Raw genomic sequence first — 25,885 nt, forward strand, 5'->3', positions numbered from 1 at the left:
TTGCCGTTACGAAGAAGGAAATTAGTTCTCAGAAATCATAGGATTTATATGCTTGCTCCGCAATAAAGAAATGTTGTACTCAATTGCCTTTAAAGGAATATGAAGTTCAGCCCACTGAAAAGAATACGAGGGCGACCGCATTCTGGAAGTGTTAATGGCTTCCTGCTGTGCAAATATTTCACAGCCGGCGCGCCATTATCGTCTGGCATGTGGCGGAAAACTCTGCCAGACAAGCTGAAAGGTTGGCTTTGAAGCCAAGTGGGACTTGCGAGCGGGGCGTTACTAAAGCATACTCAGAAATGACACAGTCCGATTTTCGACTCCCGCGCCCATAGAAGAACATCTGATTCGGTAAAGTAATTTTAGACCAAACCGTCTTGTCAAGATCTTATTCTGATTTAGCTGGTCCTGTTTGGAAAGTACGTCGTAGAGAATCAGTTTCAATGCTTCATTCCACGACAGTGCGAAAATGTAAAGAAAAGTTGTTGCATCCGTAATACCTTTCAGGTTTTGTTGAAGAAGCAGCTCGATGTACGAGAGGCGCTCAATAACTAATGAAACACTTATTTTACTCTTTCAGTTTCGGTTGAAAAGTTGCAAAATTTGTTGTGGAACACCGTCGAATATTCCCGCTTCAGCCGGTAGAGTTTCAGGAAGTTCCGATAGGTGGCGCCGCTATATGTCGCCTTCAAAATGGCGTCTGTACCCGAGGTGCGTTCCAAGCACAGAGCTGTCATTGCGTTTCTTTTGATGGAAAACAAGAGTATAGCAGATATTCATAGGTGCTTGCAGAGCGTCTACGGAAACCTGGCAGTGAACAAAAGCACGGTGAGTCGTTGGGCGAGGCATCTGTCATCATCGAAACATCGGCCGGCAGCACACAGCTATGACTCCTGCAGTGTTGGAACGTTGGGATAGTCTCATTCGGGGTGATCGACGGATCACAATCAAATAGTTCGCTCTTCAACTGGACGTCCCTGTTGGCAGTGCCGACACACTCGTTCACAAGTTGGGATATTCAAATGTGTGTGCCCGCTGTGTTTCTAGCCGCCCAACAGAAGACCATAAATTGGAACGAAGGGTCACATGTGCGAAATTGATTGTTGCATGTTCCGAGGCTAATCGTGGCAGTTTTTGTCGCAAATCCTCACATGCGAAAAATATTGATTCACTTCGAACTGTAAACAAAACGACAGTCCATGGAGTGGTGTCGCGCCACTTCTCCCGGGAAAGTTACTCATGCAGAAAGACGTTGGCCCCGACGTCGAACATGCGGGTATACAGGTCCTCCCAATAATTTGGCGTAAGGCCGCCGTATTGAACGGAGATTATATTGAAAAACAGGTATTGTAGTCATAAGAGTGGGGAATAAAACGATGTATTGGAATCCAGAATAAAACCAACCTAATTTTAGAAAAAAGTGTTGCATTACTTTCTGAACAGCCCTCGTAATTCGAAACTGTACCTTTTTTAATCAGATCATCCTCCTTGGACAGTACCTTAATTGAGTGTCAGAGCAGTTGGCGCATTTCTAAAAAGGTTTCAAAGAATTTGTATCACTCTTATTCAGCTGTGCTGACGTTGCTACTGTCTCACCATAAACTGCCGATATTGATGTTTACGTTTCAAACCATATTTTTCGAAAGTCATCCTTTTACTCTTTCGACCAGCCTAAGTTCAAGGGAGCCGAGTCCTATAGCATAAGTTATATGGTATGGTTGGAATCTGGAAAACATTACCAGGAAAATCTCCAGATGTTTCGTTGTAGTGACTTCATCGTTGTGGTCCCAAACATTATCATATTCAACGTTAAATACGAATAAGTTGAACTTTGATGGGAAGTCCTCGCCTCGAAGAGTTTTGGAAGGCGAGCATCTCACAACATTTTGTTATCTCTGTGCACCAACGTTTATCCGATAGTCTCCTTTACAGTCCATTTTCATTACAGTTGTCATCTTGGAAGCAGTATATGATTCGAATAATGTGGTGCTTATCGTGAAGTTTTAATTATTATCTCGAAAAATAGTTATGAAATTGTTTTGTGTTTGTTTTTAGGTACATGTCTGCAGTGCTGGTACACATGGTACCGCAGCACACTAGTAGATGAGGGAGAAAAAAACAATGTGGCGCGGCCTGCTGAAAAAGGTGAACTATCTTGCGGTAATTCAGTTTCGATAGCAGCGGGAAATGTTGCAGACGTGTCAGGCTACGCCAGATGCCTTCTTCAGTAGTCCGGGTTGCTTAAACACAGGTGAAAAACTTCCGCTGGTGGCGAAAACTAACTACCTTACGACAGTTTCTCAATGGCTGCGCCATTTTATTTTGGCTCCTCTAATGGCGTGCTACGTTCTTTGGCGCAGGGATTTCAATATCTACCAAGGCTACAGATATGTACCTACAAACAATCAAAAGATTAGTTACGTAACTTGATTTTTCCGACGTCATAATTAATTTGTTTGACTACCCCCAAATTTGTCTGAAGAGACAGATGATAATTTGTGCCAAGACTAGTACTCGAAGCTGCGTTACATTACCAGTCGTTTTATCTTTAGGCAGGCTAAACATACCTGCAGGCTCGATCCAGTTCTCGTTGTCACATCATGTTCCTTCCTATATTCTGAACACTTTTACGCACATGTTCTACCATCACGGTAATAGCACCACTGTAAAGGAATGAAAATGTAGGTCCTCTGCTTAGGTGCCGACGGAAAACGTAGGTTTGTTTCTCGTTACAAATGAAATGTTATTTGAAGAGAAATTTCATGCGCTACTTACAAGGAGCGCTTACTATAGTCCGGTCTAAATTACCACAGCATTGAGACTTGGGCAGCATTATGTGATGGCACGGACCTGAGTTGCCACGACCCTCACAGAACACACGCGTAGATTAGATTTCATTCAACTCGCTCAGTCTCGCAAACTGTTCTATCTCCAAAGTTGGAACTGCTATCAATGTCTTCTAGAATTTCTGCATTATGTTTTCATCTTAGTCTTATTTGTGGCCAAAAAGTTTATGAATGTACGAAATTGCGTTTCCTAATGAGTTATATATCTTCTATATGCGGGAAACTTTTTGTTATTGAATTTAGGTGAACACATTACATGAAGAACATCTTAAGAATACATCATATTTTCATTGGGACATCTATGACGCGAGATAATTTGAGTTAAATAGGGCGTGAGGCCATCAGCAGTTGTCCGTTTAATTTCATTGAGAGAAGCGGAGCGATACTTTATGCTTAACATGTTATTACGTTTTCTGACCAAACTGTCTGCTTATTTTTAAAATAAGAGAATTAAGGCTGTTAATCGAGACCAGGAAACTGACCAGTTTGGTAAGAAGAATAGTGACAACAAAATATACTACCTTAGTATTGAAGCAATTACAATGATGCAGGCAGTGAGCGGAAATTGTTTTGAGCAATTAAGACTGAGTTCCTGAGATGAATTTCATTCGGACACAGCTGTTGATAACCACCTTCTTATTAATAGTAATAAATAAAATTCATAGCAGTAATAAAACGTAGTTTTGCTATGTAGATGCTGTAACTGCATACTTACGAACATTCAACTGAACCAGCCTGTGCATCTTTTTTTGTGATAACAATGGAGAAACTCTGTTGACATTACTCTCGTCCGTGTCAGACATTTTTGAAGTGGCGCTATCACTGTCGTTACTTAACGACATAATTTCCTGTAACGGTTTTTTAAAATAGCTTTCAGTCTGCCTTGCTTTTTCTATAATGTGCTGCATGTGATTGACTGCTTTCCATAATTAATGGCGACAGTGTATGTGTTTATGCAGTAAATTACACTTAATGCAATGCAGTGTGCTTGACAGTTTGCAGCTGTGGAAATCATTAAGTCGATCCACATGCTGCGAATATGTACGAGGGCAGTTCAATAAGTAATGCAACACATTTTTTTCTCGGCCAATTTTGGTTGAAAAAACCAGAAATTTCTTGTGGAATATTTTCAAACATTCCCGCTTCGTCTCGTATAGTTTCATTGACTTCCGACAGGTGGCAGCCCTGTACGGAGCTGTTAAAATGGCGTCTGTAACGGATGTGCGTTGCAAACAACGGGCAGTGATCGAGTTTCTTTTGGCGGAAAACCAGGGCATCTCAGATATTCATAGGCGCTTGCAGAATGTCTACGGTGATCTGGCAGCGGACAAAAGCACGGTGAGTCGTTGGGCAAAGCGTGTGTCATCATCGCCGCAAGGTCAAGCAAGACTGTCTGATCTCCCACGTGCGGGCCGGCCGTGCACAGCTGTGACTCCTGCAATGGCGGAGCGTGCGAACACACACGTTCGAGATGATCGACGGATGACCATCAAACAACTCAGTGCTCAACTTGACATCTCTGTTGGTAGTGCTGTCACAATTGTTCACCAGTTGGGATATTCAAAGGTTTGTTCCCGCTGGGTCCCTCGTTGTCTAACCGAACACCATAAAGAGCAAAGGAGAACCATCTGTGCGGAATTGCTTGCTCGTCATGTGGCTGAGGGTGACAATTTCTTGTCAAAGATTGTTACAGGCGATGAAACATGGGTTCATCACTTCGAACCTGAAACAAAACGGCAATCAATGGAGTGGCGCCACACCCACTCCCCTACCAAGAAGAAGTTTAAAGCCATATCCTCAGCCGGTAAAGTCATGGTTACAGTCTTCTGGGACGCTGAAGGGGTTATTCTGTTTGACGTCCTTCCCCATGGTCAAACGATCAGCTCTGAAGTGTGTTGTGCTACTCTTCAGAAATTGAAGAAACGACTTCAGCGTGTTCGTAGGCACAAAAATCTGAACGAACTTCTCCTTCTTCATGACAACGCAAGACCTCACACAAGTCTTCGCACCCGAGAGCTCACAAAACTTCAGTGGACTGTTCTTCCTCATGCACCCTACAGCCCCGATCTCGCACCGTCGGATTTCCATATGTTTGGCCCAATGAAGGACGCAATCCGTGGGACGCACTAGCACTACGCGGATGATGAAGAAGTTATTGATGCAGTACGACGTTGGCTCCGACATCGACCAGTGGAATGGTACCGTGCAGGCATACAGGCCCTCATTTCAAGGTGGCGTAAGGCCGTAGCATTGAATGGAGATTATGTTGAAAAATAGTGTTGTGTAGCTAAAAGATTGGGGAATAACCTGGTGTATTTCAATGCTGAATAAAACAACCCCTGTTTCAGAAAAAAAATGTGTTGCATTACTTATTGAACTGCCCTCGTATTAGCGTCAGCTACTTGTGATCAATGAAAATTTTTGCCGGACCGGAACTCTAACCAGCATTTCCCACATGTCATGAGCGGTTTCCTTAGCCACTTCGGCTATCCGAGCACGCTCCAGTGCCTGTTCAAACCTCCATATGTCGTCCTATGCTTAGTATCATGAACGTGCGAGTACTTGGATTGCGACTGCGCGACATCGGAGGTCTGGAGTGCACTGGTTGCGCTCTCGGATAGCCAAAGTGGTTAAGGCGACCACTCACGACAAGTTGGAGATCCGGGTGAGAGGCCCGGTTCAGCACATATTTTCATTTGTCACAAATAGCTGATGCTAAAACATATTCACAGTATGCGAATCCATTTCATGACGGCATTCTTCCAGTCGTCAGATCCGATTTCCCTAAGAAGTTCGTTATAGAGTGCCTCGACTGCGGGCAGTTGTAATTTCTTTTGTTATTGTTGCTGGTAGCGTAACCTTTAATTTGGGTCTGTACAAAATCTAATACACAAGATCCAAATTGTCCCTGGTACCATCAGCAAAATGTTGAGCCATAAAGTACAAAAAGAGAGACCACCATGAAATCTTTAAAGTGACGGTAGTTCCTGAGTTATCCTACTGAATTGAAAGCCGGGTTTAAAAGATAAATAAATAAAAGCAGAGCTGAGGTTCCGAAGGAGGAAGAAGGGCTGCACAAGAAGAGACATGATTAGAAATGAAGATATTAGAATTAAATGTTTTCAACATGAATGAAAAACTTCAAAAGTTTCGAGAAAATTGCAGACGACACCTCATGAAAGCCAGGTCACAGAATTCCCCAGAAGATCCTGAACCACTAACCGAATAGGAAATGAGATATTGGAAGATTGGAATGATTTTGTTTGCGAGTTAGGAACAGGCGATAACCCAATCCTTGAAAGGATGGTGATGATGATGACGAATTCTGTTCGGTTGAAACGGCAGTGACAAGGTGCCAGCGTAATGACTGTATCGCTGTATGTTTTTGCCAGCTCATCGTTTTCGTATAGGGGAGCTGTTGTTTATTAGATCCATAAGCTCCACCTTTGCAAATTTATCACTTACTTCAAAGTTTTGATTCTGAAGCTAATCATCTCCTCCTTTACTTTGCTATAGTAGGCATCTTGCCCACAGCAACAAAATGTTGGGGGCATTATCAAGAACAGCTGTTGACAATGTAGGCATGTAACGTGCAAAACATTTTTCTCGACCATACTCGTGTGGCAGTGCCCTGGCCAAGAGAGTGACCATGAACATTTCCACGGAATAGATGTGCAGGAGAAGTTTTGCGGAGCTGTTAGGGTGAGTCATGAGATGTGCTTTGATAGCTCAGGACGAATTCCAAGATTCTAGTCATAATCTGGTCCACAGTTTTAATATTCCAGGAAGTTTAAGCAAAAAGTTACTCCAATTTGTGCTCACAGACCTCATGTCACACAAAATTCACAATAAAACAACACCTAAAAGTACATGAAAAAATAATAATCATATAATGACTATGTAAAAGGACGAAAGATGTTTTGAAATAGCCTGACTGACTAATACTGTGTTTCAGACACGCCTGAACCCAGAACCTTGTGTTTTGTGTTACTGACTAAGCTGTCTAGGAATGAGCCATGATTTCCTTATTGCTTCTGTTCTGACAGCTGCTTTTTATTGTGGAAACAAGCCATTTCTCCACGATATCCTTTCTTTGAGGAATACTAGTCCATCGAAGTACACTATCTGAACAGAAGTACGGGAAAACCTGTGTAATGCAGAATTGTCCAGTAGGTGTCACGAGAGTTGGACCCACCAGTGTGAAGGAAGGAGTAAATATTGTGTTGTCACTAGAGAATCAGTAACAGCACAATGGATTGTCGGAGGGCTCAGTGAATCGAATGTGGGTTAGTCATTGGATGTCATCTGAATAATAAATACATCATGGACATTTCAATCCTTCTAAAGCTACCCAACACAACTGTTGGTGATGTCATTGAGTGAGCCTGTGAAGCAACGATCACAGGTAAAGAAAGAGCTGGCAGACCTTATGTATTGGTGGAAAGTGACGATCAATCATTGCAGAGGGTGTTGTAAAAGATAACATGAAATCAGTGGAAGGAATCACTAATAAGTTCCAAAATGCTACCAGCAGTCCAGCTAGCACAGTGACGCTTAGGGGGTTAAACAGAACTGGGTACAGTGTTCAAGCAGCTCCTCATAAGACACACATTTCTGTAAGCAGTGATAAATGATGATTTAGGTGATGTGAAGAGTGACACCTCTGGACAGTGGATGACTTGAAATGAATGATTTGGAGTGGTGACTCACATTATATCCTGTGTCAGTCTGATGGAAAGATTTGGATTTGGTGAATTCTCAGAGAACATTACCTGCCATCATAAGTATTGCCAACAGTGAAGTACAGAAGTTGTGGTGATATGCACTTGAAATGTTTTTCATGGTTAAGGTGTGGACTCCTTATTGTGCTTAAGAAAATGCTACATGCAGAAAAATTTGAACACACTGTAGGGCATTGTATACTGTGTACAGTAGGGGAACAGTTTGGAGGTGATAATAGTATCAGCAATACAATCCATCTGTGATGCACTGTTTGTGGAAAATAATTATTCTGAAATGGACTAGCATGCAAAGAGTTGCAACCTAAATGCAATGTCACAATTTTGCGATGAGTTAGAAATTTAACTGTGCTCCAGAACCAGTGCCCAACATCAATATCTTCTCCGGTTTTGGGTCCTGAGAATGATTGGGCTGCCATTCCCCCAGACATTTAAACACCTCATTGAAAGTGTCCCCAGTAGAGTCCAAGCCATTATAAAGCTGAAGGGTGGACAAACCCCACATTAATGTCCATGAATAGGTATTGGAATACCTTTGATCAAATAGTGTATGCAGGAGGGCTCCAGTGAAGTTTGGGAAGTAGGAGAGGGTCATTGACATAGTTGAAGCCGTGAAGAAGTTCCCTGAGTTGTGGCTGGACATTTTGAGTCCTCAAAACGTTGCATACACTGCTGCAAGTAAAAATCTGTTCTGGACAAAATACCTACCAAAGAGCACGTAGGTACTCCTGCAGCCTCCATAGTCGAGCAGTTAAGAGTCCGATGGGTGTATGTAATGGCTAGATGATGCGTCACCACCACAGATGTCTACAAGAGTATGCAAAGTAGTACAAAATTCTCAAATACATAAATTCTCCAAAGTTGTGATGAAATTGCTTTGTATTCCTCTAAAATAGTAGGGATCCAACTTCTTGCAATGTACTCAAGTCTTCACCAAACACTCATCACTCTCAACACAATTCATGATACATCTAGGGCCTAATTTACTTCACCCAAGAAATGTATGTGCTCCAGTACAGAGTATATTAAAACCAATGACTCATCAAAATAATCAACATTGCTCTAGTTTGCCAATCAGTCTGTTGGCATTCTCCTTGTGTTTTGTGTTGTACAAAACCATGCGAGACAGGAAGTACACAGTGGCAGGTCACTACTGACTCTGGCATATTTCTTGACTAGCAGCCATTTGCTGCTCTTCACATCCATTTCCCTCTGTTGACAAGTTCTTGTTCATTTCAACTGTGTCAGATCTATGACAGGAGTTATATCTGAGACTGAGAGACAAGCACTCTGAGCCTTCATAATCTGTTCTTTAATAAATGGATGAAGTTGCTTCTACATTACAGGTTTGCACTATGATTCACTGTTATTTATCAGAATTCACATGTGGTGATGTAGTCATCACATCATGCATAACTGAATTACTGCAGTTATTCACAAACTGTAAACTTCCCCCATCCCTATATCCAGACACATTCTATAAATGAAAGTACTTTTTTGGTCATATATGTCATTTTTGTAAGCTGTAACACTGTTAGAAATATTTTTCCCTTTGACTCCCTCTAAAAGTCTAGAGTATACCATTATCTAACAATCTATTGCTCTTCCTGTTCAGTGGAAGAATGTGCAGCTCTTTATGATTACACAGATGCACAAATACCTTAAGTGCTGCATCTGATATGCATAAATACCCTAACTGCTGCATCTGATATTATTTTATTTTTTGTAATTCCTCTGCTTTCAAGTCTGTAACATTCTGGTGCTCTAGCACAGGCTTTTCAACATTTTTGTCTGTCTAAGCTATGTACAGTGATACTATATTTGCAGTTTTGCAACAGCAATTGAAAAATTGTAGAATCAACACATCTTGTTTGCAGCAAAAAGTGTGTGAATGACAGGTTAATAAAATATAAAGAGAAAGTAAGATCATATCTGGGCAAGAGAAGAAACATAGGGAAGTTTTCAGACAACATTGGAGGCTACCTATGATGTTTGTGAAACGTGAATTATATAGTGAGATGATATAAATATTTCTCAGTGATGGATAAAACAATGACAGTTGCTTTTTTCTTTGTCCATGCAGCCTTCAGCTCCACCCACCAGTCTCCCTGGCGAAATGGAAGGGCAGGTCAAGTTTGGTTGGATTCAAGGAGTACTGGTCCGGAATCTCTTAAATATATGGGGTGTTATGCTCTTTTTGCGTCTCTCCTGGGTTGTTGGACAAGCGGGGATTGGTAAGTAATGTAATCTGTCAAAGTTACTCTATATTAGTTGTACAGGTAATGATTTTGAAACTGTTATCTATTTTAATATCTGAATGTGTTCTAACTATGTTGTCCCGAAAATCATATGAATCAGTTCTTTCTATTATTGTGTGCTAGAAGAACTTCATTCTAGCAGTCTAGCAATATGTTGTATTCAACCTTTTTTCAAAGCTATGATCATTTCATCAGGCATTTACTTGTAATTAATACTTCAATATTATACAAGGTGATTAAAAAAAAAGTTTATAAACTGACATCGAATGTTGGGCATACAAGAAGGATCAATAATCACATGGGAATCGGGGTTTACAAAGGCTATCCAGGGCTACTGAACGGTGTTACAGTTATTTAGTCACATGCTACAAATGGACACTCATTACAGGAGATGCTCAAAGTTTTGTCCACATGCATTGAGTCATGCCTGCAATCGATGCTGCATTGATGATTACCACACCTTCTCAAGGACACCTGATGTATCTTGAAGACATCCTGCTGCCACTAGGTCCTCTGGCACTGTAACAGGTGTTTCATACATGAGTCCCTTCAGATATTTTACAGCAAAAATTTGATTGGGGACAGTTTGGGTTCTTGTGGTGGACATGTGACTCGTCCATCACAGCCAATCCAGTGGCTGGGAAAGCTTGCCTGCAGATGTTCCCTCACTTGTGTGCTGAAATTCACAGCATGCTGAAATCAAATGAAGCAATGAATAGGCATGGGAACATCATTCAGCATGTCCAGCAGAAACCTCTTTCAGAAATATGGGATACATGTGACCATCAAGTCAGTCCAGGAGAATATATGGCTGAATAAACAGTCTCTGGTGATGACAGCTCACATGTTAAAGGTAAATCTATGTTGTGAGGCATGCATATGTGTAGCATGTGAGTTCACATCTGCCCGTGTATGCGGATTGTGAACATTCATCACATCCTCGAGTGAGGATGTGGCCTCATTGGTGAAGAGGACATTTGCTGTGAAGCTTCAGTTTGCAACAGATACCTGCAGAAACTTTCATGCAAATCATAAGAGCTCATTGTAGTCCCCCAGTTGTAATGCCTGGATGCATTGGAAATGAAACAGATGCCGTCCTTTGTCATTTACAATACACCAGATGGAAGGTTGGGGCATAACAGTGGTGCCGAATGCACCTCATGCACTTGTTGATGCTGTATGCTATACCCTTTTGAGAATGCTTTCTTCCACTACAACTGGCCGTGTTGTTCATTGGAACCAGTGTCAAGCTCCTGCACACAGTGAGCCAGTAGTGCACTTTTGGTGATGCAGTGTGGTGAATAATGTGTGACATGGCACCTTTCTATCGGGATATTTTGCATGATACAATCACACAGCTTCCTGTCCATTGCATTTGGCCGCACTATAAATCAAATGCATCTTGGCCATTTTGCAATATGTATAGCTAGCCATTTTAGTATCAACACTTCCACAGTGTGAATGGTGAAGGTCTCTTTGTGCTCTGCCTGTGTCTGTATAGCAACACTGTCTCGTGACTGTACCACCCTCTTGTGAAGTTTGTGACCTTATCCTTGTTGTATGCCCAGTGTGCCATGTCAGTTTGTAAACATCTTTTTGAATGTGCTGTACATGCGCCTTCATCATTTCTGGCTTATTTTTATCTGGAACTCATACTAATGATGTCCTATGAGGATGAAGAAGTACCTGTGTATAAAATTCTTATTTTAACATTTATTCCATTTGAGTTTTTTGTATTTGTGTAACATGTTTAACAACACAAATTCATTGAGCATTGTGGGGATAATGATGTCATACTATTGACATTTTATGGGAGACCTATAAGGTACTTGGACTGATTAGACATTGTATGAATGGTATCAGGTGTAGCAATGCTGTTTAATATTATTCATTTTGAGAATGTGAGGCAGCTGGTGTTATATGTTAATGGTAATGACTGGTAGCATCCAACCATTTTATGTTCTATGCCCTACTCAGTAGTGCATTTCAAGGAACAATAATCTCATCAGGTTGCCAGACTCAGCTCATGAAGCTAAAACACTAAAAAGTATACCAGTTCATTTGTAGCATTCATAAAATAAAATGGAATAAAAACACATTGGACTGTCGGTTCTTATCTAATATGAAAACTGATGACTCCTATCAACAGTCGTCCCAATCTCGCAATTCAGTGTGCACCAGATCATGTCCTGATCTGCTGTAGGCTCCAAAAGGGTCAAGTTCACTTTTTTACAATTGTCCAGGAGTTATTGTGAACTTACATGTCCATGGTATCACTGTTTAGGCACAGCTATCAGCTCAACCAAATTGCTCTTATATTGGTCACCTACTGTTCTTCATTTTGAAAGATGCTACTTGCGTATTGTCATCTGTGATCATCAGTCTCTAGCTATTCCATGAAAGAAGTATTGCAAATTTATAATTATGGATCTGCTTTAAAATAATTCTGAAAAACAATAAGAAATCTCGTTTCATTGTCTTTTCACTTTCATGTTGAGAATATTGTCATGTTACTTTTCACAAATGGCAATGTCAGATTCTTCCTGCAAGTCAAATTTTCACCCTTTCTTTTGTTTATGCAGGATTTCTGAGTCATCTTCTGTGCCCTTAAGGAGATGAGCTGTTTTGTACTTATGGTTTGCAACAACTGTTTTGTTGTAGTTACTTAGACTGAATGGATCTTTATAAAATAAGGAAAAGAAGGTGACCGGCAGACTAGCATTCCAGTTGAGCCAATAGATGGGAGAACTACTGACAGGAGTCAACAGTTTTAATGTAGGACAAGGACCCACAGTCCAATGTGTTTTTGTTCCATTTTAATTTATGAATGCCACAAATGTATTGGTACACTTTTTAGTATTTTAGCCTCATGAGGATATTTTCACAAACTGATGATGGGAGCAATGTCTCATGAAATGCATTGTTGAATTGTGTGTTGGACATAGAATGGTTGAATGCTATCAATTATTAATGTGGCAGCCTTATTGCTTTCAATATCTGTGATTATATGAAGAGTGGAAAAGGAAAATTTCTAAGTGCCATTTTTTCAAAAGTGTGTTTTCAGTGCTATTGTGGTCTCAATACTCTGTTACATCTCCACACATTTATTCCTAGTATCAAATCATGGAGGAAATGTTTCATGTGTTCATTACTAGAAAGTGCATACTCTTTGTGCAAAGAAGTGCTTACCTCGAGAGGTCCAAATGCCATTCCAATGCATACAGCTGACTTCTTTGATTTTAAAGATCTGTTGAATGTTGTTATATCAGTGCAGGCATATAAGATCTCTAAATGCAGCATGATCAAAATGCTTCATACTCATGCATCGCAAATAGCTATAAAAAATTCTTACTCTGAGACAGAAGAATGGAAAATATCAGTGTGTTCAAAAGAGGAAAGACGATGGCTGATGTATGCCATACAGTACTTCATCTGAAAGAGCAGCCATGTTTATTATCTGCAAAACAAAAAGACCTGTTTACAATGTTGCCAAGTGATTAAACCCCATCTGGTCTGCATGCATGCACTGATTCAGATGGGAAGGGTGTCGTAAAGCCATTTATTGTATCCTCTCCTTAGGCAGGCTGGTCAGCAATAATTGTAACTGGTCCTCGATACCACGGTTAGTGGCACCGGGATGGAGTTGACGTCTGAGCTGATCTCACATGTGTACTGTCGGCGACAGATCTGCAGATCTTACTGGCCACGGTGACCCTTCAGCATCACACAGACAGTTCTTATCATTGTGTGTGAACGAGCATTGTACTGTTGAAAAATGACACCATGATACTGTCACATTAGAGGTAACAGATGAGGACCCATGCCCACAATGTACTGCTGTGCCATCAGAGTTTCCTCAATCAATACCATTCATGACCTGAAGTTATACTTAATGGCTCTCAAAAACATTGTAAGAATAGGACCTCTCTCCAGGTTGCCGCCATACTCGCTGACAACAGTCCGGGACAGAGCTGAACACAATGCAACACTACTGATTAGCAGTCCATGTTTCCCATTCGCAGCACCACTTCAAAAGCAATTGTCTGTAATTGTGGTGTTAATGGCAGCCAATGCATGGGACTGTAATTCACTAGTCTGGCTCTTGCTATGCTCTGACCAATGTTGCATGATGACAAAGAATGTTGGAGGGAGCCCATCACTTGTTCTCAGATGGCAGGTGCAGATGTGAAAGAGTTAAGATATGCTTGGTGCACAGTGTGGCAGTCGTCCCTTGTGGTGGTCAGACATGGTAGACTGGGACTATGCATTCCGACATCGAGCCACTGGTAGAGACGAATAGTCCACATATCATGATTTGCGTGACTGCACCAGCCGATCAAATGGAGGTCCAGAACTTGGTCAGGTGCTGTCAGATGAGTATGCAGCACGTCCATGCTCTTCAGAATGCTCACTCAACATATGATGCTGTTAATGCCACTGATACACTAAGGTGACAAAAGTCAATGGATAGTGATATGCATTTATAAAGATGGTAGTAGTATTGTGTACACAAGGTATAAAAGAGCAGTGCATTGGTAGAGCTGTCATTTATACTCAGGTGATTCATGTGGAAAGGTTTCCAACATGATTGTGGCCACATGACAGGAATTGAGAGACTTTGAACGTGGAATGGTAGTTGGAGCTAGACACACAGGACACTCCATTTTGAGAATCATTAGGGAATTCAATATTCCGAAATCCACTGTGTCAAAAGCGTGTTGAGAAAACCAAATTTCGGCATTACCTCTCACGACGGACAACACAGTGGATGGCGGTCTTCACTTAATGACCAGGAGTAGTGGCGCTTGCATCAGTGCTAAAAGACAAGCAACACTGCGTAAAATAACAGCAGAAATCAATGTGGTCTGTGCAAAGAACATATCCTTTAGGGCAGTGCAATGAAATTTAGTGTTAATGGGCTGTGGAAGCAGATGACAAATACGAGTGCATTTGTTAACAGCACAATGTCGCCTGCATCATCTCTCCTTGGTTCCTGACCATATCAGTTGGACCCTAGTTGACTGAAAAACTGTGGCCTCCTCAGATGAGTTCTGATTTCAGTTGATAAGAGCTGATGGTAGGGTTTGAGTGTGGCACAGACCCCACAAAGCCATGGACCCAAGTTGTCAATAGGCACTCTGCAAGCTGGTGGTGACTCCAAAATGGTGTGGACTGTGTTTACATGGCATGGACTGGGTCTTCTGGTCCAACTGAACTGGTCATTGAGTGGCAATGGTTATGTTCAGCTACTTGGAGACCATTTACATATATTCATGGACTTCATGTTCCCAAAGAAAGATTGAATATTTATGGATGACAGTGTGCAATGTCTGTGGGCCACAATTGTTTGTGATTGGTTTGAAGAACATTCTGGACAGTTGAAGCAAATGGTTTGGATATTCAGATCGCCCAACATGAATCCCACTAAATGTTTATGGGTCATAATCAAGAGGTCAGTTCATGCACAAAATGCTTCACCAAGAACACTTTTGCAGTTATGGATTGGATGCCTACAGTGGCAGCATGACTCAGTATTTCTGCAAGACATTTCCAACAACTTGTTGAGTCCGTGCCACTTCAAGCTGATGCACTATGCCAGGCAGAAGGAGGTCTGACATGATATTAGAATGTATCCCATGACTTTTCTCACCTCATTGTACACCTACTAGGCCAGATACAACAATATACTAGGCCAGGTAACAACACTAAACACGAATGTCACTCATGCAGTGTGGTGGCCATTTTACCAGTCACAGAGAATTGTAACTCTAAATACATACCCACAAGGTAGTAGGAGCACTTCTGTGAAATTTGGAAGGTAGGAGATGTGGTACTGGCAGATAGAAATCTGTTGGTATGGCACATAGTTTTAGTCTGCCAGGAAGTTTCAGATCAGTGCACACACCACTGCAGAGTGAAAATTCACGTTGTCTTCTGGACTCTTTACTTTTTTTGTCAGGCAGTGTAAATCCAGCCAGAAATATACATAAAAGCCCTACCAATGTCTGTTATGGGGCAGTGCAATTTTAAATCTGAGATGACTCATATGCTTAGAGTTTATTCCCTCTCCATTCTACATGCTCCCCAAGAGTATTGTAATTTATCCTTGGACCAAAGTTGAAATGAAATGAGATGTCGTGTGGCTAGTCCTCACACTGAGTAGACCGGTCACCCGGTGCAAGTCTTTCGATTTGATGCCACTTCGGTGACTTGTGCATCGACGGGGATGAGATGATGATGAAGACAATGCAACATCCAGTTCCTGAGGGGAGAAAATTCTCCAACCCTGCCGGGAATTGAACCTGGGCCCTTTAGCATGGCATTCCATCATGCTGACCACTCGGCTATCAAAGCGGACAAAATTGAAATGGAAAATACACTTAAAAGATGTGTGTCATTATGGAATATTGTGGATATTACCAGACCCTTTGTTTCTTTCGATGGTATTTTAAGGTGGAAACAATTATAATTTAAAATATGTTGATGGTTTGGTGGCCACATAGCATGACTGTGTGGAACAAAAAGTATGATGCCCCATGTAGAACGGAGAGGGAATAAACTCTAAGCATATGAGTCATCTCAGATTTAAAATTGCACTGCCCCATTTTCATAACCTGACAACAAATTCAGATCAACATGTTCATTATATTTTCCAAATTATATATAATTTATTGTATTTAAATGACGTTTTGATGTGATTAAATTGTACCAGGTATGCAAACATTTGATGACATGATCTGTACTTGTATATGGAGCTTCATGTATTTCATTCACTGTCGCACTAATCTCAGCTGCAGACTTTGGCTGCATTGTCTGAGTCTGAATGTCATTTATGTAGAACTCATTAATTTATGACCAACAAATATTCATTACTCTTAGTTTATTGATATTCTGTATAAAACATGTCTTATTTTCTATTTATAGGACAGGGCCTGCTGATAATAATTTGTGCTAGTGTAGTAACTACACTAACATCACTATCTATGTCAGCCATTAGTACAAATGGAATTATAAAAGGAGGTCTGTATCCTATATTCATTTGATTTCACTATACACTGTTTTTAAAATTCTCCTGATTTAGCTGCATGTTTGTGTGAATATTTTGTATAAAAATTCATTGTAGAATGTATTTTTTTATTTCACTAGGTGGCACCTACTACATGATATCACGATCCTTGGGTCCTGAATTTGGAGGATCGATAGGGTTAATATTCTCGTTAGCTAATGCTGTTGCTTGTGCAATGTATGTTGTTGGATTCTGTGAATCCTTGGTTGGACTACTTAGTATGCATGGTGCCACTATGGTGGATGGCAGCCTAAATGATATGCGTATCATTGGTGTTATAACAATAATGTTACTACTCTGCATTGTTGTGATTGGAATGGAATGGGAGGCGAAGGTAAGGACCATCATAATTTCTTTCCATGCTTACATACTGTAGTAGACAATCTCTGTCTCTCACTTCATTAAAAAATGGATATGCACAGTGTATGAGTGCCGTACTTCCATTTGGTTTTTAGCTGTGTGTGTTTTCACAATTAAGTGGTGCCCTTTGTTGAGAATGTATTTTCTATTGGAGTTTTCTTTTTTCAGATTTTTTTAATTCTCTTTTTAAGTAAGATATATGTGCTTACTGTTTTGACCATATTTACTTTTTGTTTAAAAAATACTAATTCAGAAGTATTTGTGAAAACTATTTTTGTGCTCTTTAGTGAAATGAAAATAAATTCAGGAGCACTCACAAAACAGTAGAAGTGTTGAATCATCAACAGACACACAGAAAAGAATGAAAACTTTGCTAGCTTTTGGATGAGTGAGGGAGGAGGAGGGGTTGGAGAAGGGTGGTGGATGGCTTAGACAGAGGCAGCAGGTGCACGAGATAGCAATGTGATACATGGGCGCAAGAGCCGGTGAGTTTGTGTGGCGCATGATGACAGTGACATGCAGGGGTGGATTGGGAGGGGGTGACAGGTTAACAGGTTAGAGGAAGGGGAGACTTTGGTAGAGGAGGTTGACAGAATCATCTTGTGGAGACTGAGAGTAGGAGGATTACAAGAATGAAGCATGTGCTACAAGTATAACTCCTATTCTCAGAGAAACTGATGCAGGGAGAGGGGGGGATCCAGATAGCTTGGGTTATGAAGCAGCCATTGAACTTGGGCAAATTGTGCTGAGCCATATGTTCTGCCACTGGATGATTAACGCTGTTCTTGGTCACAGTTTGGTGGTGGCCTTTTGCTCTGGTGGGCAGCTGGTTGAGGGTCCCGTAAAATGCTATGTAGAAATTGCAGCAGAACAAATGTATGATTTGTTTGCTTTCACAGGTGGCACTGCCTCTGACGGGATAGGAGAGTCCTGTGCCAGGACTAGAGTAGGATGTGCTGGCTGGATGAACTGGGCAGGAATCATGCCTGGGTTGGAGGGATGAGAAGGTCTGAGAGTAGGATATCCCTCATTTCTGGGCATGATGATAGATAGTCGAAACCCTGGCAAGGGTACAGTTCAGCTGCTCCCATCTGGGATGATAGCAGGCAACAGGGAGGAGGGGGAGTTGCTTCTTTGCAGGTGGTTCTTGAGGGTCACGGAAGGATTAGGGTCATGTGTGGATATGGTGCAGCAAATCTGTTTGCTGACTAGGTTTGGGGGATAGCACCTGTCTGTGAAAGCCTTTGTGAGACATTCAGCATACTGGGCAAGGAAATTCTTGTCACTGCAGTTACACCATCCATGGATGACCAAGCTATATGAGAGTGATTTTTTGGTGTGGAGGAGATGACAGCTGTCAAAATGCAGGTATTGTTAATGGTTAGTATTGTTAATGGTTAGTAGGCCTGATATGGACAGAAGTATGGATGGAGCCATCAGAGAGATAAAACTCAACAATTATAGTAGTGTGTGGAGGAACAGGTGAAGTGAATGGGAGAGGTGGTGTTGAGGCTGTGGAAGAGTGAGCATAGGCTGTCTTAACACTGGGTGCAGATCATGAAGATATCATCAGTGAACCTTACCAGAGGAGTTGTTTTGAGTTTTGGGTGGCTCTTAAACAGATGGCTACAGGAGAGCACCATGTGGGTGCTCATGGCCATACCACAGATTTGTTTGTATATATTCTCCTCAAATGAGACGTAGTTATGTGTGAGGGTGTAAATGGTTAGGTATATAAAGGAATAAGGTAATTTGTTTGGAGTCAGAGGGATGTTGGGTGAGGTAGTGTTTGATAACAGCAAGGGTATGGGCCAGGGGATGGTGGATGGTGGTCTACAGATATGTGGCATCAAGATTGAAGAGTCCATGAAGGAAGTAAAAGGGAAAATGCCATCATTCTGGACACATATGGGTTAATTGGTATTGACCAACTGCCATGTGATCGTCTGCCGATGTCATCATTTGGATGTGGTGTGGAAGTGCGTACAGTCAGCACACCACTCTTCCAGTTGTTGCTGGCTTTGCAAACCCAGGAGCCACTACTTCTCAAGTAGCTCCTTGACTGGCATCACAATGCTGAGTGGACCCCGTTCTAGTCCTTTCACCAAGGAACCCTGACTGTACCTAGAATTGAACTCTGGTCACCTTCATGACAGTCAACCACTCCAACAGCTCAGCTACGGAGTTTGACAATTAAGGAAGTGCAAATGGAATAGAAGTGAGATATTACCCCTCTGTTGTATTGGAATGTAATTAATGCACATGATTTAATATTCTTTATGGGGAAAACCTGATTTCTTGTAACATTTTGCAGTAACTGGATTTTACTTTTAATGGGACTGGCTTGCCTGCAGCAGGCACTTGCTTGGAGGTGTTTTTTGACAATTGTGGAGATTTAACAACGGGAACACAGTAACGAGCTACAATGGGGTGGCTAGGATTGTTCGGTTTATGGATTTTTGGGAGCATGTAGCATGTGGATGTGTGGGGGTCACGGGTGTACGGAGGGAGATGGATTCAGGGGAAAGATTTTTGAATCGGCCTAGAGATTTGAGTAGGGACTGGAGGCTGTGTTGGACTTCTGGAGTGGGATCGGTGTGACAGGACTAGTAGGGGGAGGAGTCAGATAGCTGGCAGATGCCTTCTGTCAGGTAGTCACTTGGATTCATCACGACAGTGATGAAACCCTTGTCTGCAAGGATGATGATTCAATCATGGTCTGTCTTGAGGTTACAGAGGGTCGTTCTTTCTTCTGTTGAGAGGTTTGCATTCTTTGGAATAGCTCTGGGGAAGGATGGTGAAAACAAGCTGGAGACAAGGAACTCCTGGAAGGTAACCAGTGGGTGGTTACGTTGGAGAGGGGGAGGGTCACAGGCGGATGGTGGTATCAACTGGGAGAGGCAAGGTTCAGTGTCGGGTTTAAGTTGGTTTTTGTTGGAGAGATTGTTAACAAAAATGTGTTTCCATTAAAGAGATCGGAAGAAGGAAAGTAGATGTTTGATGAATCCATTATGGTGTGGAGCTTAAGGTGAAGCATTTCGATAGGAATGAAACTTTGTACGATTGAGAAACAAGGAGTGAGAAATGATGAATTTTTGTTGCAGGCACAGCTGGTACTGCTTGTTATTTTGCTGGTCGCCATTGTCGATTTTATGATAGGAACATTTATTGGACCACAGAACGAGGAGTCAATTGCTAAAGGTTTTTTGGGATATAATGGTAAGATCACAGATGTAAAAAGAAATATTATATGTATTTTTGTTAGATTTAATGCAATAGTTACAAAACTTGAATATAGTAGTAACTCAAAAGTAGAAGCATAAAACAGCAGTACAGTGAGATAAATATGGTAACTACTTGTCTAATAGTAACTGTCAGTGACTCATCATTTGTGCTGGTGCTGTTTTGTGGTGTCAACTTAAAATCTGTTACGCTTGGATTGTAGTTATCCAATACTTTGCAGTCTCAGTTTCCTACCTTTTCTCTCTTTTTAAAAATTTTGTCCTGTCTCTTTCCAACCCTAATCAGGAATTACATAGATAACTTTCTACAGAAAGTTTTTCCTTGGTTTTAGCCTCACTGATACAGGAGAACTTCTATCCAGATTATAGATACAGTGAAGGAATGCAGCAAAACTTTTTTTCGGTATTTTCCGTTTTCTTCCCAGCAGCTACTGGAATTTTGGCTGGTGCAAATATATCAGGAGATTTAAAGGTGTGATAATATTCTTCTGTTGTTCTTGCTTTTAATTAATGCATGTGATTTAATATTCCTCATGGAGTAAACCTAATTACTTGTAACATTTTACAGGACCCAGAAGGTGCAATTCCAAAGGGAACACTTATTTCTATTTTAATAACAAGTATCTCCTATTTGCTCATGGCATTTATGGCAGGAGCCTGTGTTGCCCGTGATGCAACAGGCAGTGTGGAAGATTATATAAATGGAACATTTTTGAATTGTACTGGCAATGAGTGTGCTTGGGGGCTACAAAACAGTTTTACAGTGAGTACAAAAATTTTATTTTCAGCTAGTGTAACTTGTATGGCAGACATTATATTGCAGATCTTGTATTCAATATTTTTTGTAATGTGCCCATCAGAGATGATAACAAACTTTTTGGCTTAAGTAATAATTGATATGTTTGAAAATATGAATGAATTGTTATGATAGGTTCTGATGTAAAAGAGTTGCAGAAGACACCTGCAACTTACAATTTACTTCTACAGTTTTGATTCTGTAGACAAGTTCATTAAATTTTACATTTGTTGTAGTATCCAGTTTGGGATTATGTGGATGTATTCCCGTTGGTGAAAAATACTTGAAGTGTATGGTATGTGACCAACAGGTTAGGAAAGATGATGTCAAGTTATTTTTGACCACAAATTATGCAGTAGCATCTTATGTTGAATCCCATATCACTCAATGTGTCTGATCAAGTGAGGACCCATACTGCTTATGAGAAAAGACGAATTTAATAAGATGTGACAAAGATAACTGGTGTAGTTATCTTCAACAGAGCTTGTGTAAACAGTAGTACCAGCTTCCATCCTTCAATATTTATTTTTATCTACAACAAAAGAAACTTAGTTGGTTTTCATGAGTGTAACACTTATTTAGTGGGACAATGGATTTTTGTGAGAAAATAATGCTCATCATTTGGCCATTGCAGTTGTCAGTTGTTATTACACAAAAAATAAGTCTGTATAGAGTGAAAGGCTGTACATCATTTGTGTGGTGTACTTGTCTCTGGAAATTGGCTACATAAGTAACAAAATAATGAAAAGATCCATGGTGTACAACATGCTAGAAAAAAGAGTATTTTACAACATAAATGTTATGCTTGGGTCAAATCTTAATTCCACAGTTAAAAGGTCTTCAGGCTTGTTGAATAAGTGGAAGAATAGGAGCAAATTAAGATTTCCAAGCTAATACAAGTGCATCAAAGTCTGCCAATGTATTAGGCACATCAAGGGCAGCAGTGTTATGTGTGATGGCTGCTTGCATAGTTTATGACAGGATATGAGCAGCCAAACTGAGAAATGTTGCACAGCAGTTAAGACAGTGGGCTCATCTTCAGGAGAAGTGGGATGCAGTTCTATGTATGTTCATCTTGATTATGTTTCCTATGGTTTGTTTAAACCTCTTGAGGTGAATCTCAAGATGGGACCTTCAACCATGACTCAGTTCATTTCATTCTGCACCTGTCTCTAAATTAGCAACTATTCATTTCTAATAGTGGTAACATCAGTGGGACACTAAGGTCCTGATCTTTCATAGGGCCTTCATTATCAGTGAAGATCAGTAGGCACTTTAGCCAGTCCTGTATGATGGAAATCACTAAATGTTGAGTAGGATTGTCACAAAAACTATAGATTTAACAAGACACAAATGACATCAGAAACTGTTAGTATCTCAAGGAATGTGCTTATGTAATCACAGTGTGGTATGATTTGCTAGCCTGAACCTTTAAACATGTCATTTATCTCATGGGTTATTAAGCCAACAGTTATGGTGCCAAGACCAAATGACAACAATGTATTCAAAAGAGTAATTTTTACTTATGTACTCCGGTACAAAAGTGTTCAACAAGCTCCCACCTAACATAAAGCAAGAAGTTGGGAAATGCAACCAGTTTAAAAACATATCTCACAAGCAACCCTTTTTAAAAGTTATCTGAATATCTAGACTCAAGGATGCAAAAGTTCTGTTAGCCACATTAGTTGTAAAGCAATGTGAGAAGTAGTAATTTACTGTAAACAGGACTCATCATATTGAAAGATGCAGGTGATTACTTTCTTTGAAAAATTCCAAAGTAATCAAGTAAATATTATGGTAACAATATGAAATGAACAACAGCTATTTAATATAACTGACAAGGCAGCTCTTTTCTCTTTATAAAAAGTAAGACCTCTATCTCTCTAATTCATTTGATTAAATTTAACTTGCATAAACATGAATAGCATTAAGCAGTATTGTAATAGATTATGGTTAAAACGAAATAGAGGTTAAGTTTTTACGATTTGTTTGTCTTTTGTTGATGCACACACTGACTTGCTCCACATTCCTGGAGGTTTTCCTTCTTGATGGTATCTACAAAACATGATAAATGAATGATTGAATTAGTGAATGAGTAGTAGTCTGTAATGGGTAAGTTTTTCAGTTTTTAGAAGTTTGGTTTCTTATTTTCCTTGCACATTTGTGACAGAGATGGAAGAGCATGAAAGGTCTTACAGTATACATTTGGAATAGTAACAGCTGCTCTGAAAAGCAGAAAAAATTTGTAGAAAATGTTGATGACAGAATATGCTACTTAAAGTGAAAGTAAGATGGAAATGAAAACATAGCAATGCTTTGTACTACAGGAGATCAAACAGTACATTCAGTAGGGATTATGGTAGAGCAGAACAGAATTCAGTATTACTGAAATTTGTAATGACTTAGTGGAACGTTAACAAAACGGGGAATATCATCAAATGTTTCAACTAACAAAAAAAAAAAAAAAAAAAATGAGATGTGGTAGTGAAAGTGCAGGACAAGGTGTGGGGTGGAGGGTGAGTGTGGCATTAAACTCACTTTTTTGCAGAAACTAACTCTCACTCACTCACACACACACACACACACACACAGGATTCGTAAATTAGAAGCTGCAGTTAAGCTTGACATTACTGAATATATTATGTGCATTGTATAAAATATTACTGCTAATTTAGTGCATTAATAATATTTGCAGAGCAGAATTTAAAAAAAATAAAATATACTTAGCTTTCTTGGGGGATGAGATCTGATCCTGGGATGTTCATGCATGAGCAGACAAAAACTGAAACATTTCTACCTCACTTCATTTCTGGTGTTTACCACAAAAACTCGTTAAAGCACTAAAAACTGAATAATTCATGTTATGTCAAACAAAAACTGAGTCAAAACTAAGAGTATGACAATATTAAACAACTCCTAAGACTAAGACGTAAGTGAACTATGAATGATTCATAACTGAACTAAAACTAAGACTAAAGCCATGTTGTCATAGTCACCTTCATATTTATAGCCTTATTATTTCTTTGATTTTCCATATCAGTTGCACTGACAATTCGGATTAATGCCGACTGGTTTCAGACATGTCCATTACTTAATGAACCATTAGGTGAGTGATTATAAAATGATCAATGAAATAACATTTGTACATTTTGAGCTACTCCTAACTGTTCAACTTTGAGCTCTCTGGGTCCTTAATATAAGTGTCCACTTTGCACTCCAGTATAATGTATAGTAGGCGCTTACATTAAGGACAGTCCTCTATAATGTGTAGTGCATAGTAGGCACTTATATTAATGACATAGAATGTTCAAAGTTGAACAGATGTAAATAGCTGAAAATGTACAAATGTTATTAATCATTGCATAACCACTCAGATAACAGTTTGATAACAATTTGGCATATGCAAAACCAGTCACAATAAATCCAAATTGTCAGTGCAACTAAGACAGAAGAATAAAGAAATAATAAAACTAAATACAGTTCCTGATCCTTTTTCCAACACAAAGTTGGAATTCTAAATATTTACAATATTTTATTAGTCAATATGTGTCTTACAGTCAGATTTGTTACACATGAACAACTTTTCTGCAGAATATGTGTGACAAGTGAATCAACAATCTTCTTGAAATTGATTGAAATACAAAATTATTTTCACATAATTTACATATAATTTTTATGTTATGAAATGTCTTTCTTATTTTGAAATTTGATGAATACTTTCATGTGTGCAGTAATTATTCAATATACAATCATCTTAACTCTGTTTTGTATTAATTAACACACTTTCATATGACAAATAGAGGATTCACGTGACTTAAAACAATGAATTATTGTTATTATTAATTGCAGATTATGCATGTACTGATATTTTAAGTCAGAACAAAATGAAATACTCATATTATTAATCAAAACGGGCCAGTGTCAATTCAAAACAGTATATTATTGCCAAAACCCTGAAACATTTTTTATTTATTTATACACTTATTTATTAAAAAAAGGCATCAGTCTTCCGACTACTTTGATGTGGCCCATCACAGTTTCCTCTCCTGTGTCAACTTTTTCATCTCAGAGTAGCAATTGCAACCTACATTCTCATTTACAGTATAACCCCAATTTTGTGTGACCTCGATTTAGTGTAAACCCGCATTTAATGGAAGAAATGTCAAGTCCTGAAAATTACTCCATAAGTGCAATGCAATTTTATATTCGATTTAACGTAATTCGCATTATGACAAAATCTGCATTTAGCATTAGGAATATTAAATATTGAAAACAATACAATAGTGGCTTTTGCAGCCCGAACGCTAGCCGCACTTTTTTTCTGGTTTTTGGAATCCAAAAAACCACCTGCATTTTACATTTGGGTGCAAAGCCTAAGAAGTTCCGAAAACTGCCGCTAATTGCCACTGTAAGCACTTGCGGCCTTTATTGCTGCCTTTTGCTACTAGAAGCCACCACAGAAGCCATGGTGTTAGTTTTGAGTAATGAATGTTAAGGAATTTTGTTATCATGGGCGAATTTAGCAATTTTTCAAATATTTATAGCAATTAAAAAAAACTCTTCACATATACACCATAA

At 39.9% G+C, this 25,885-nt stretch overlaps 1 protein-coding gene across 1 annotated transcript in view; it reads left to right on the forward strand.

Annotated features, from left to right (window-relative positions):
* LOC126198529 (bumetanide-sensitive sodium-(potassium)-chloride cotransporter) overlaps nt 1-25,885 on the forward strand; it is a 603,867-nt gene that overhangs the window by 496,095 nt on the left and 81,887 nt on the right. Inside the window, exons 2-7 of the mRNA XM_049934924.1 lie at nt 9,669-9,819; nt 16,768-16,863; nt 16,990-17,243; nt 20,374-20,488; nt 20,844-20,983; nt 21,080-21,274. Of these exons, the coding sequence (XP_049790881.1) occupies nt 9,669-9,819; nt 16,768-16,863; nt 16,990-17,243; nt 20,374-20,488; nt 20,844-20,983; nt 21,080-21,274 (951 nt within the window). The remainder of the gene's footprint in view (nt 1-9,668; nt 9,820-16,767; nt 16,864-16,989; nt 17,244-20,373; nt 20,489-20,843; nt 20,984-21,079; nt 21,275-25,885) is intronic.

This window comes from Schistocerca nitens, chromosome 8 (genome assembly GCF_023898315.1).
Source record: "Schistocerca nitens isolate TAMUIC-IGC-003100 chromosome 8, iqSchNite1.1, whole genome shotgun sequence".
Classification (NCBI taxonomy): domain Eukaryota; kingdom Metazoa; phylum Arthropoda; class Insecta; order Orthoptera; family Acrididae; genus Schistocerca; species Schistocerca nitens.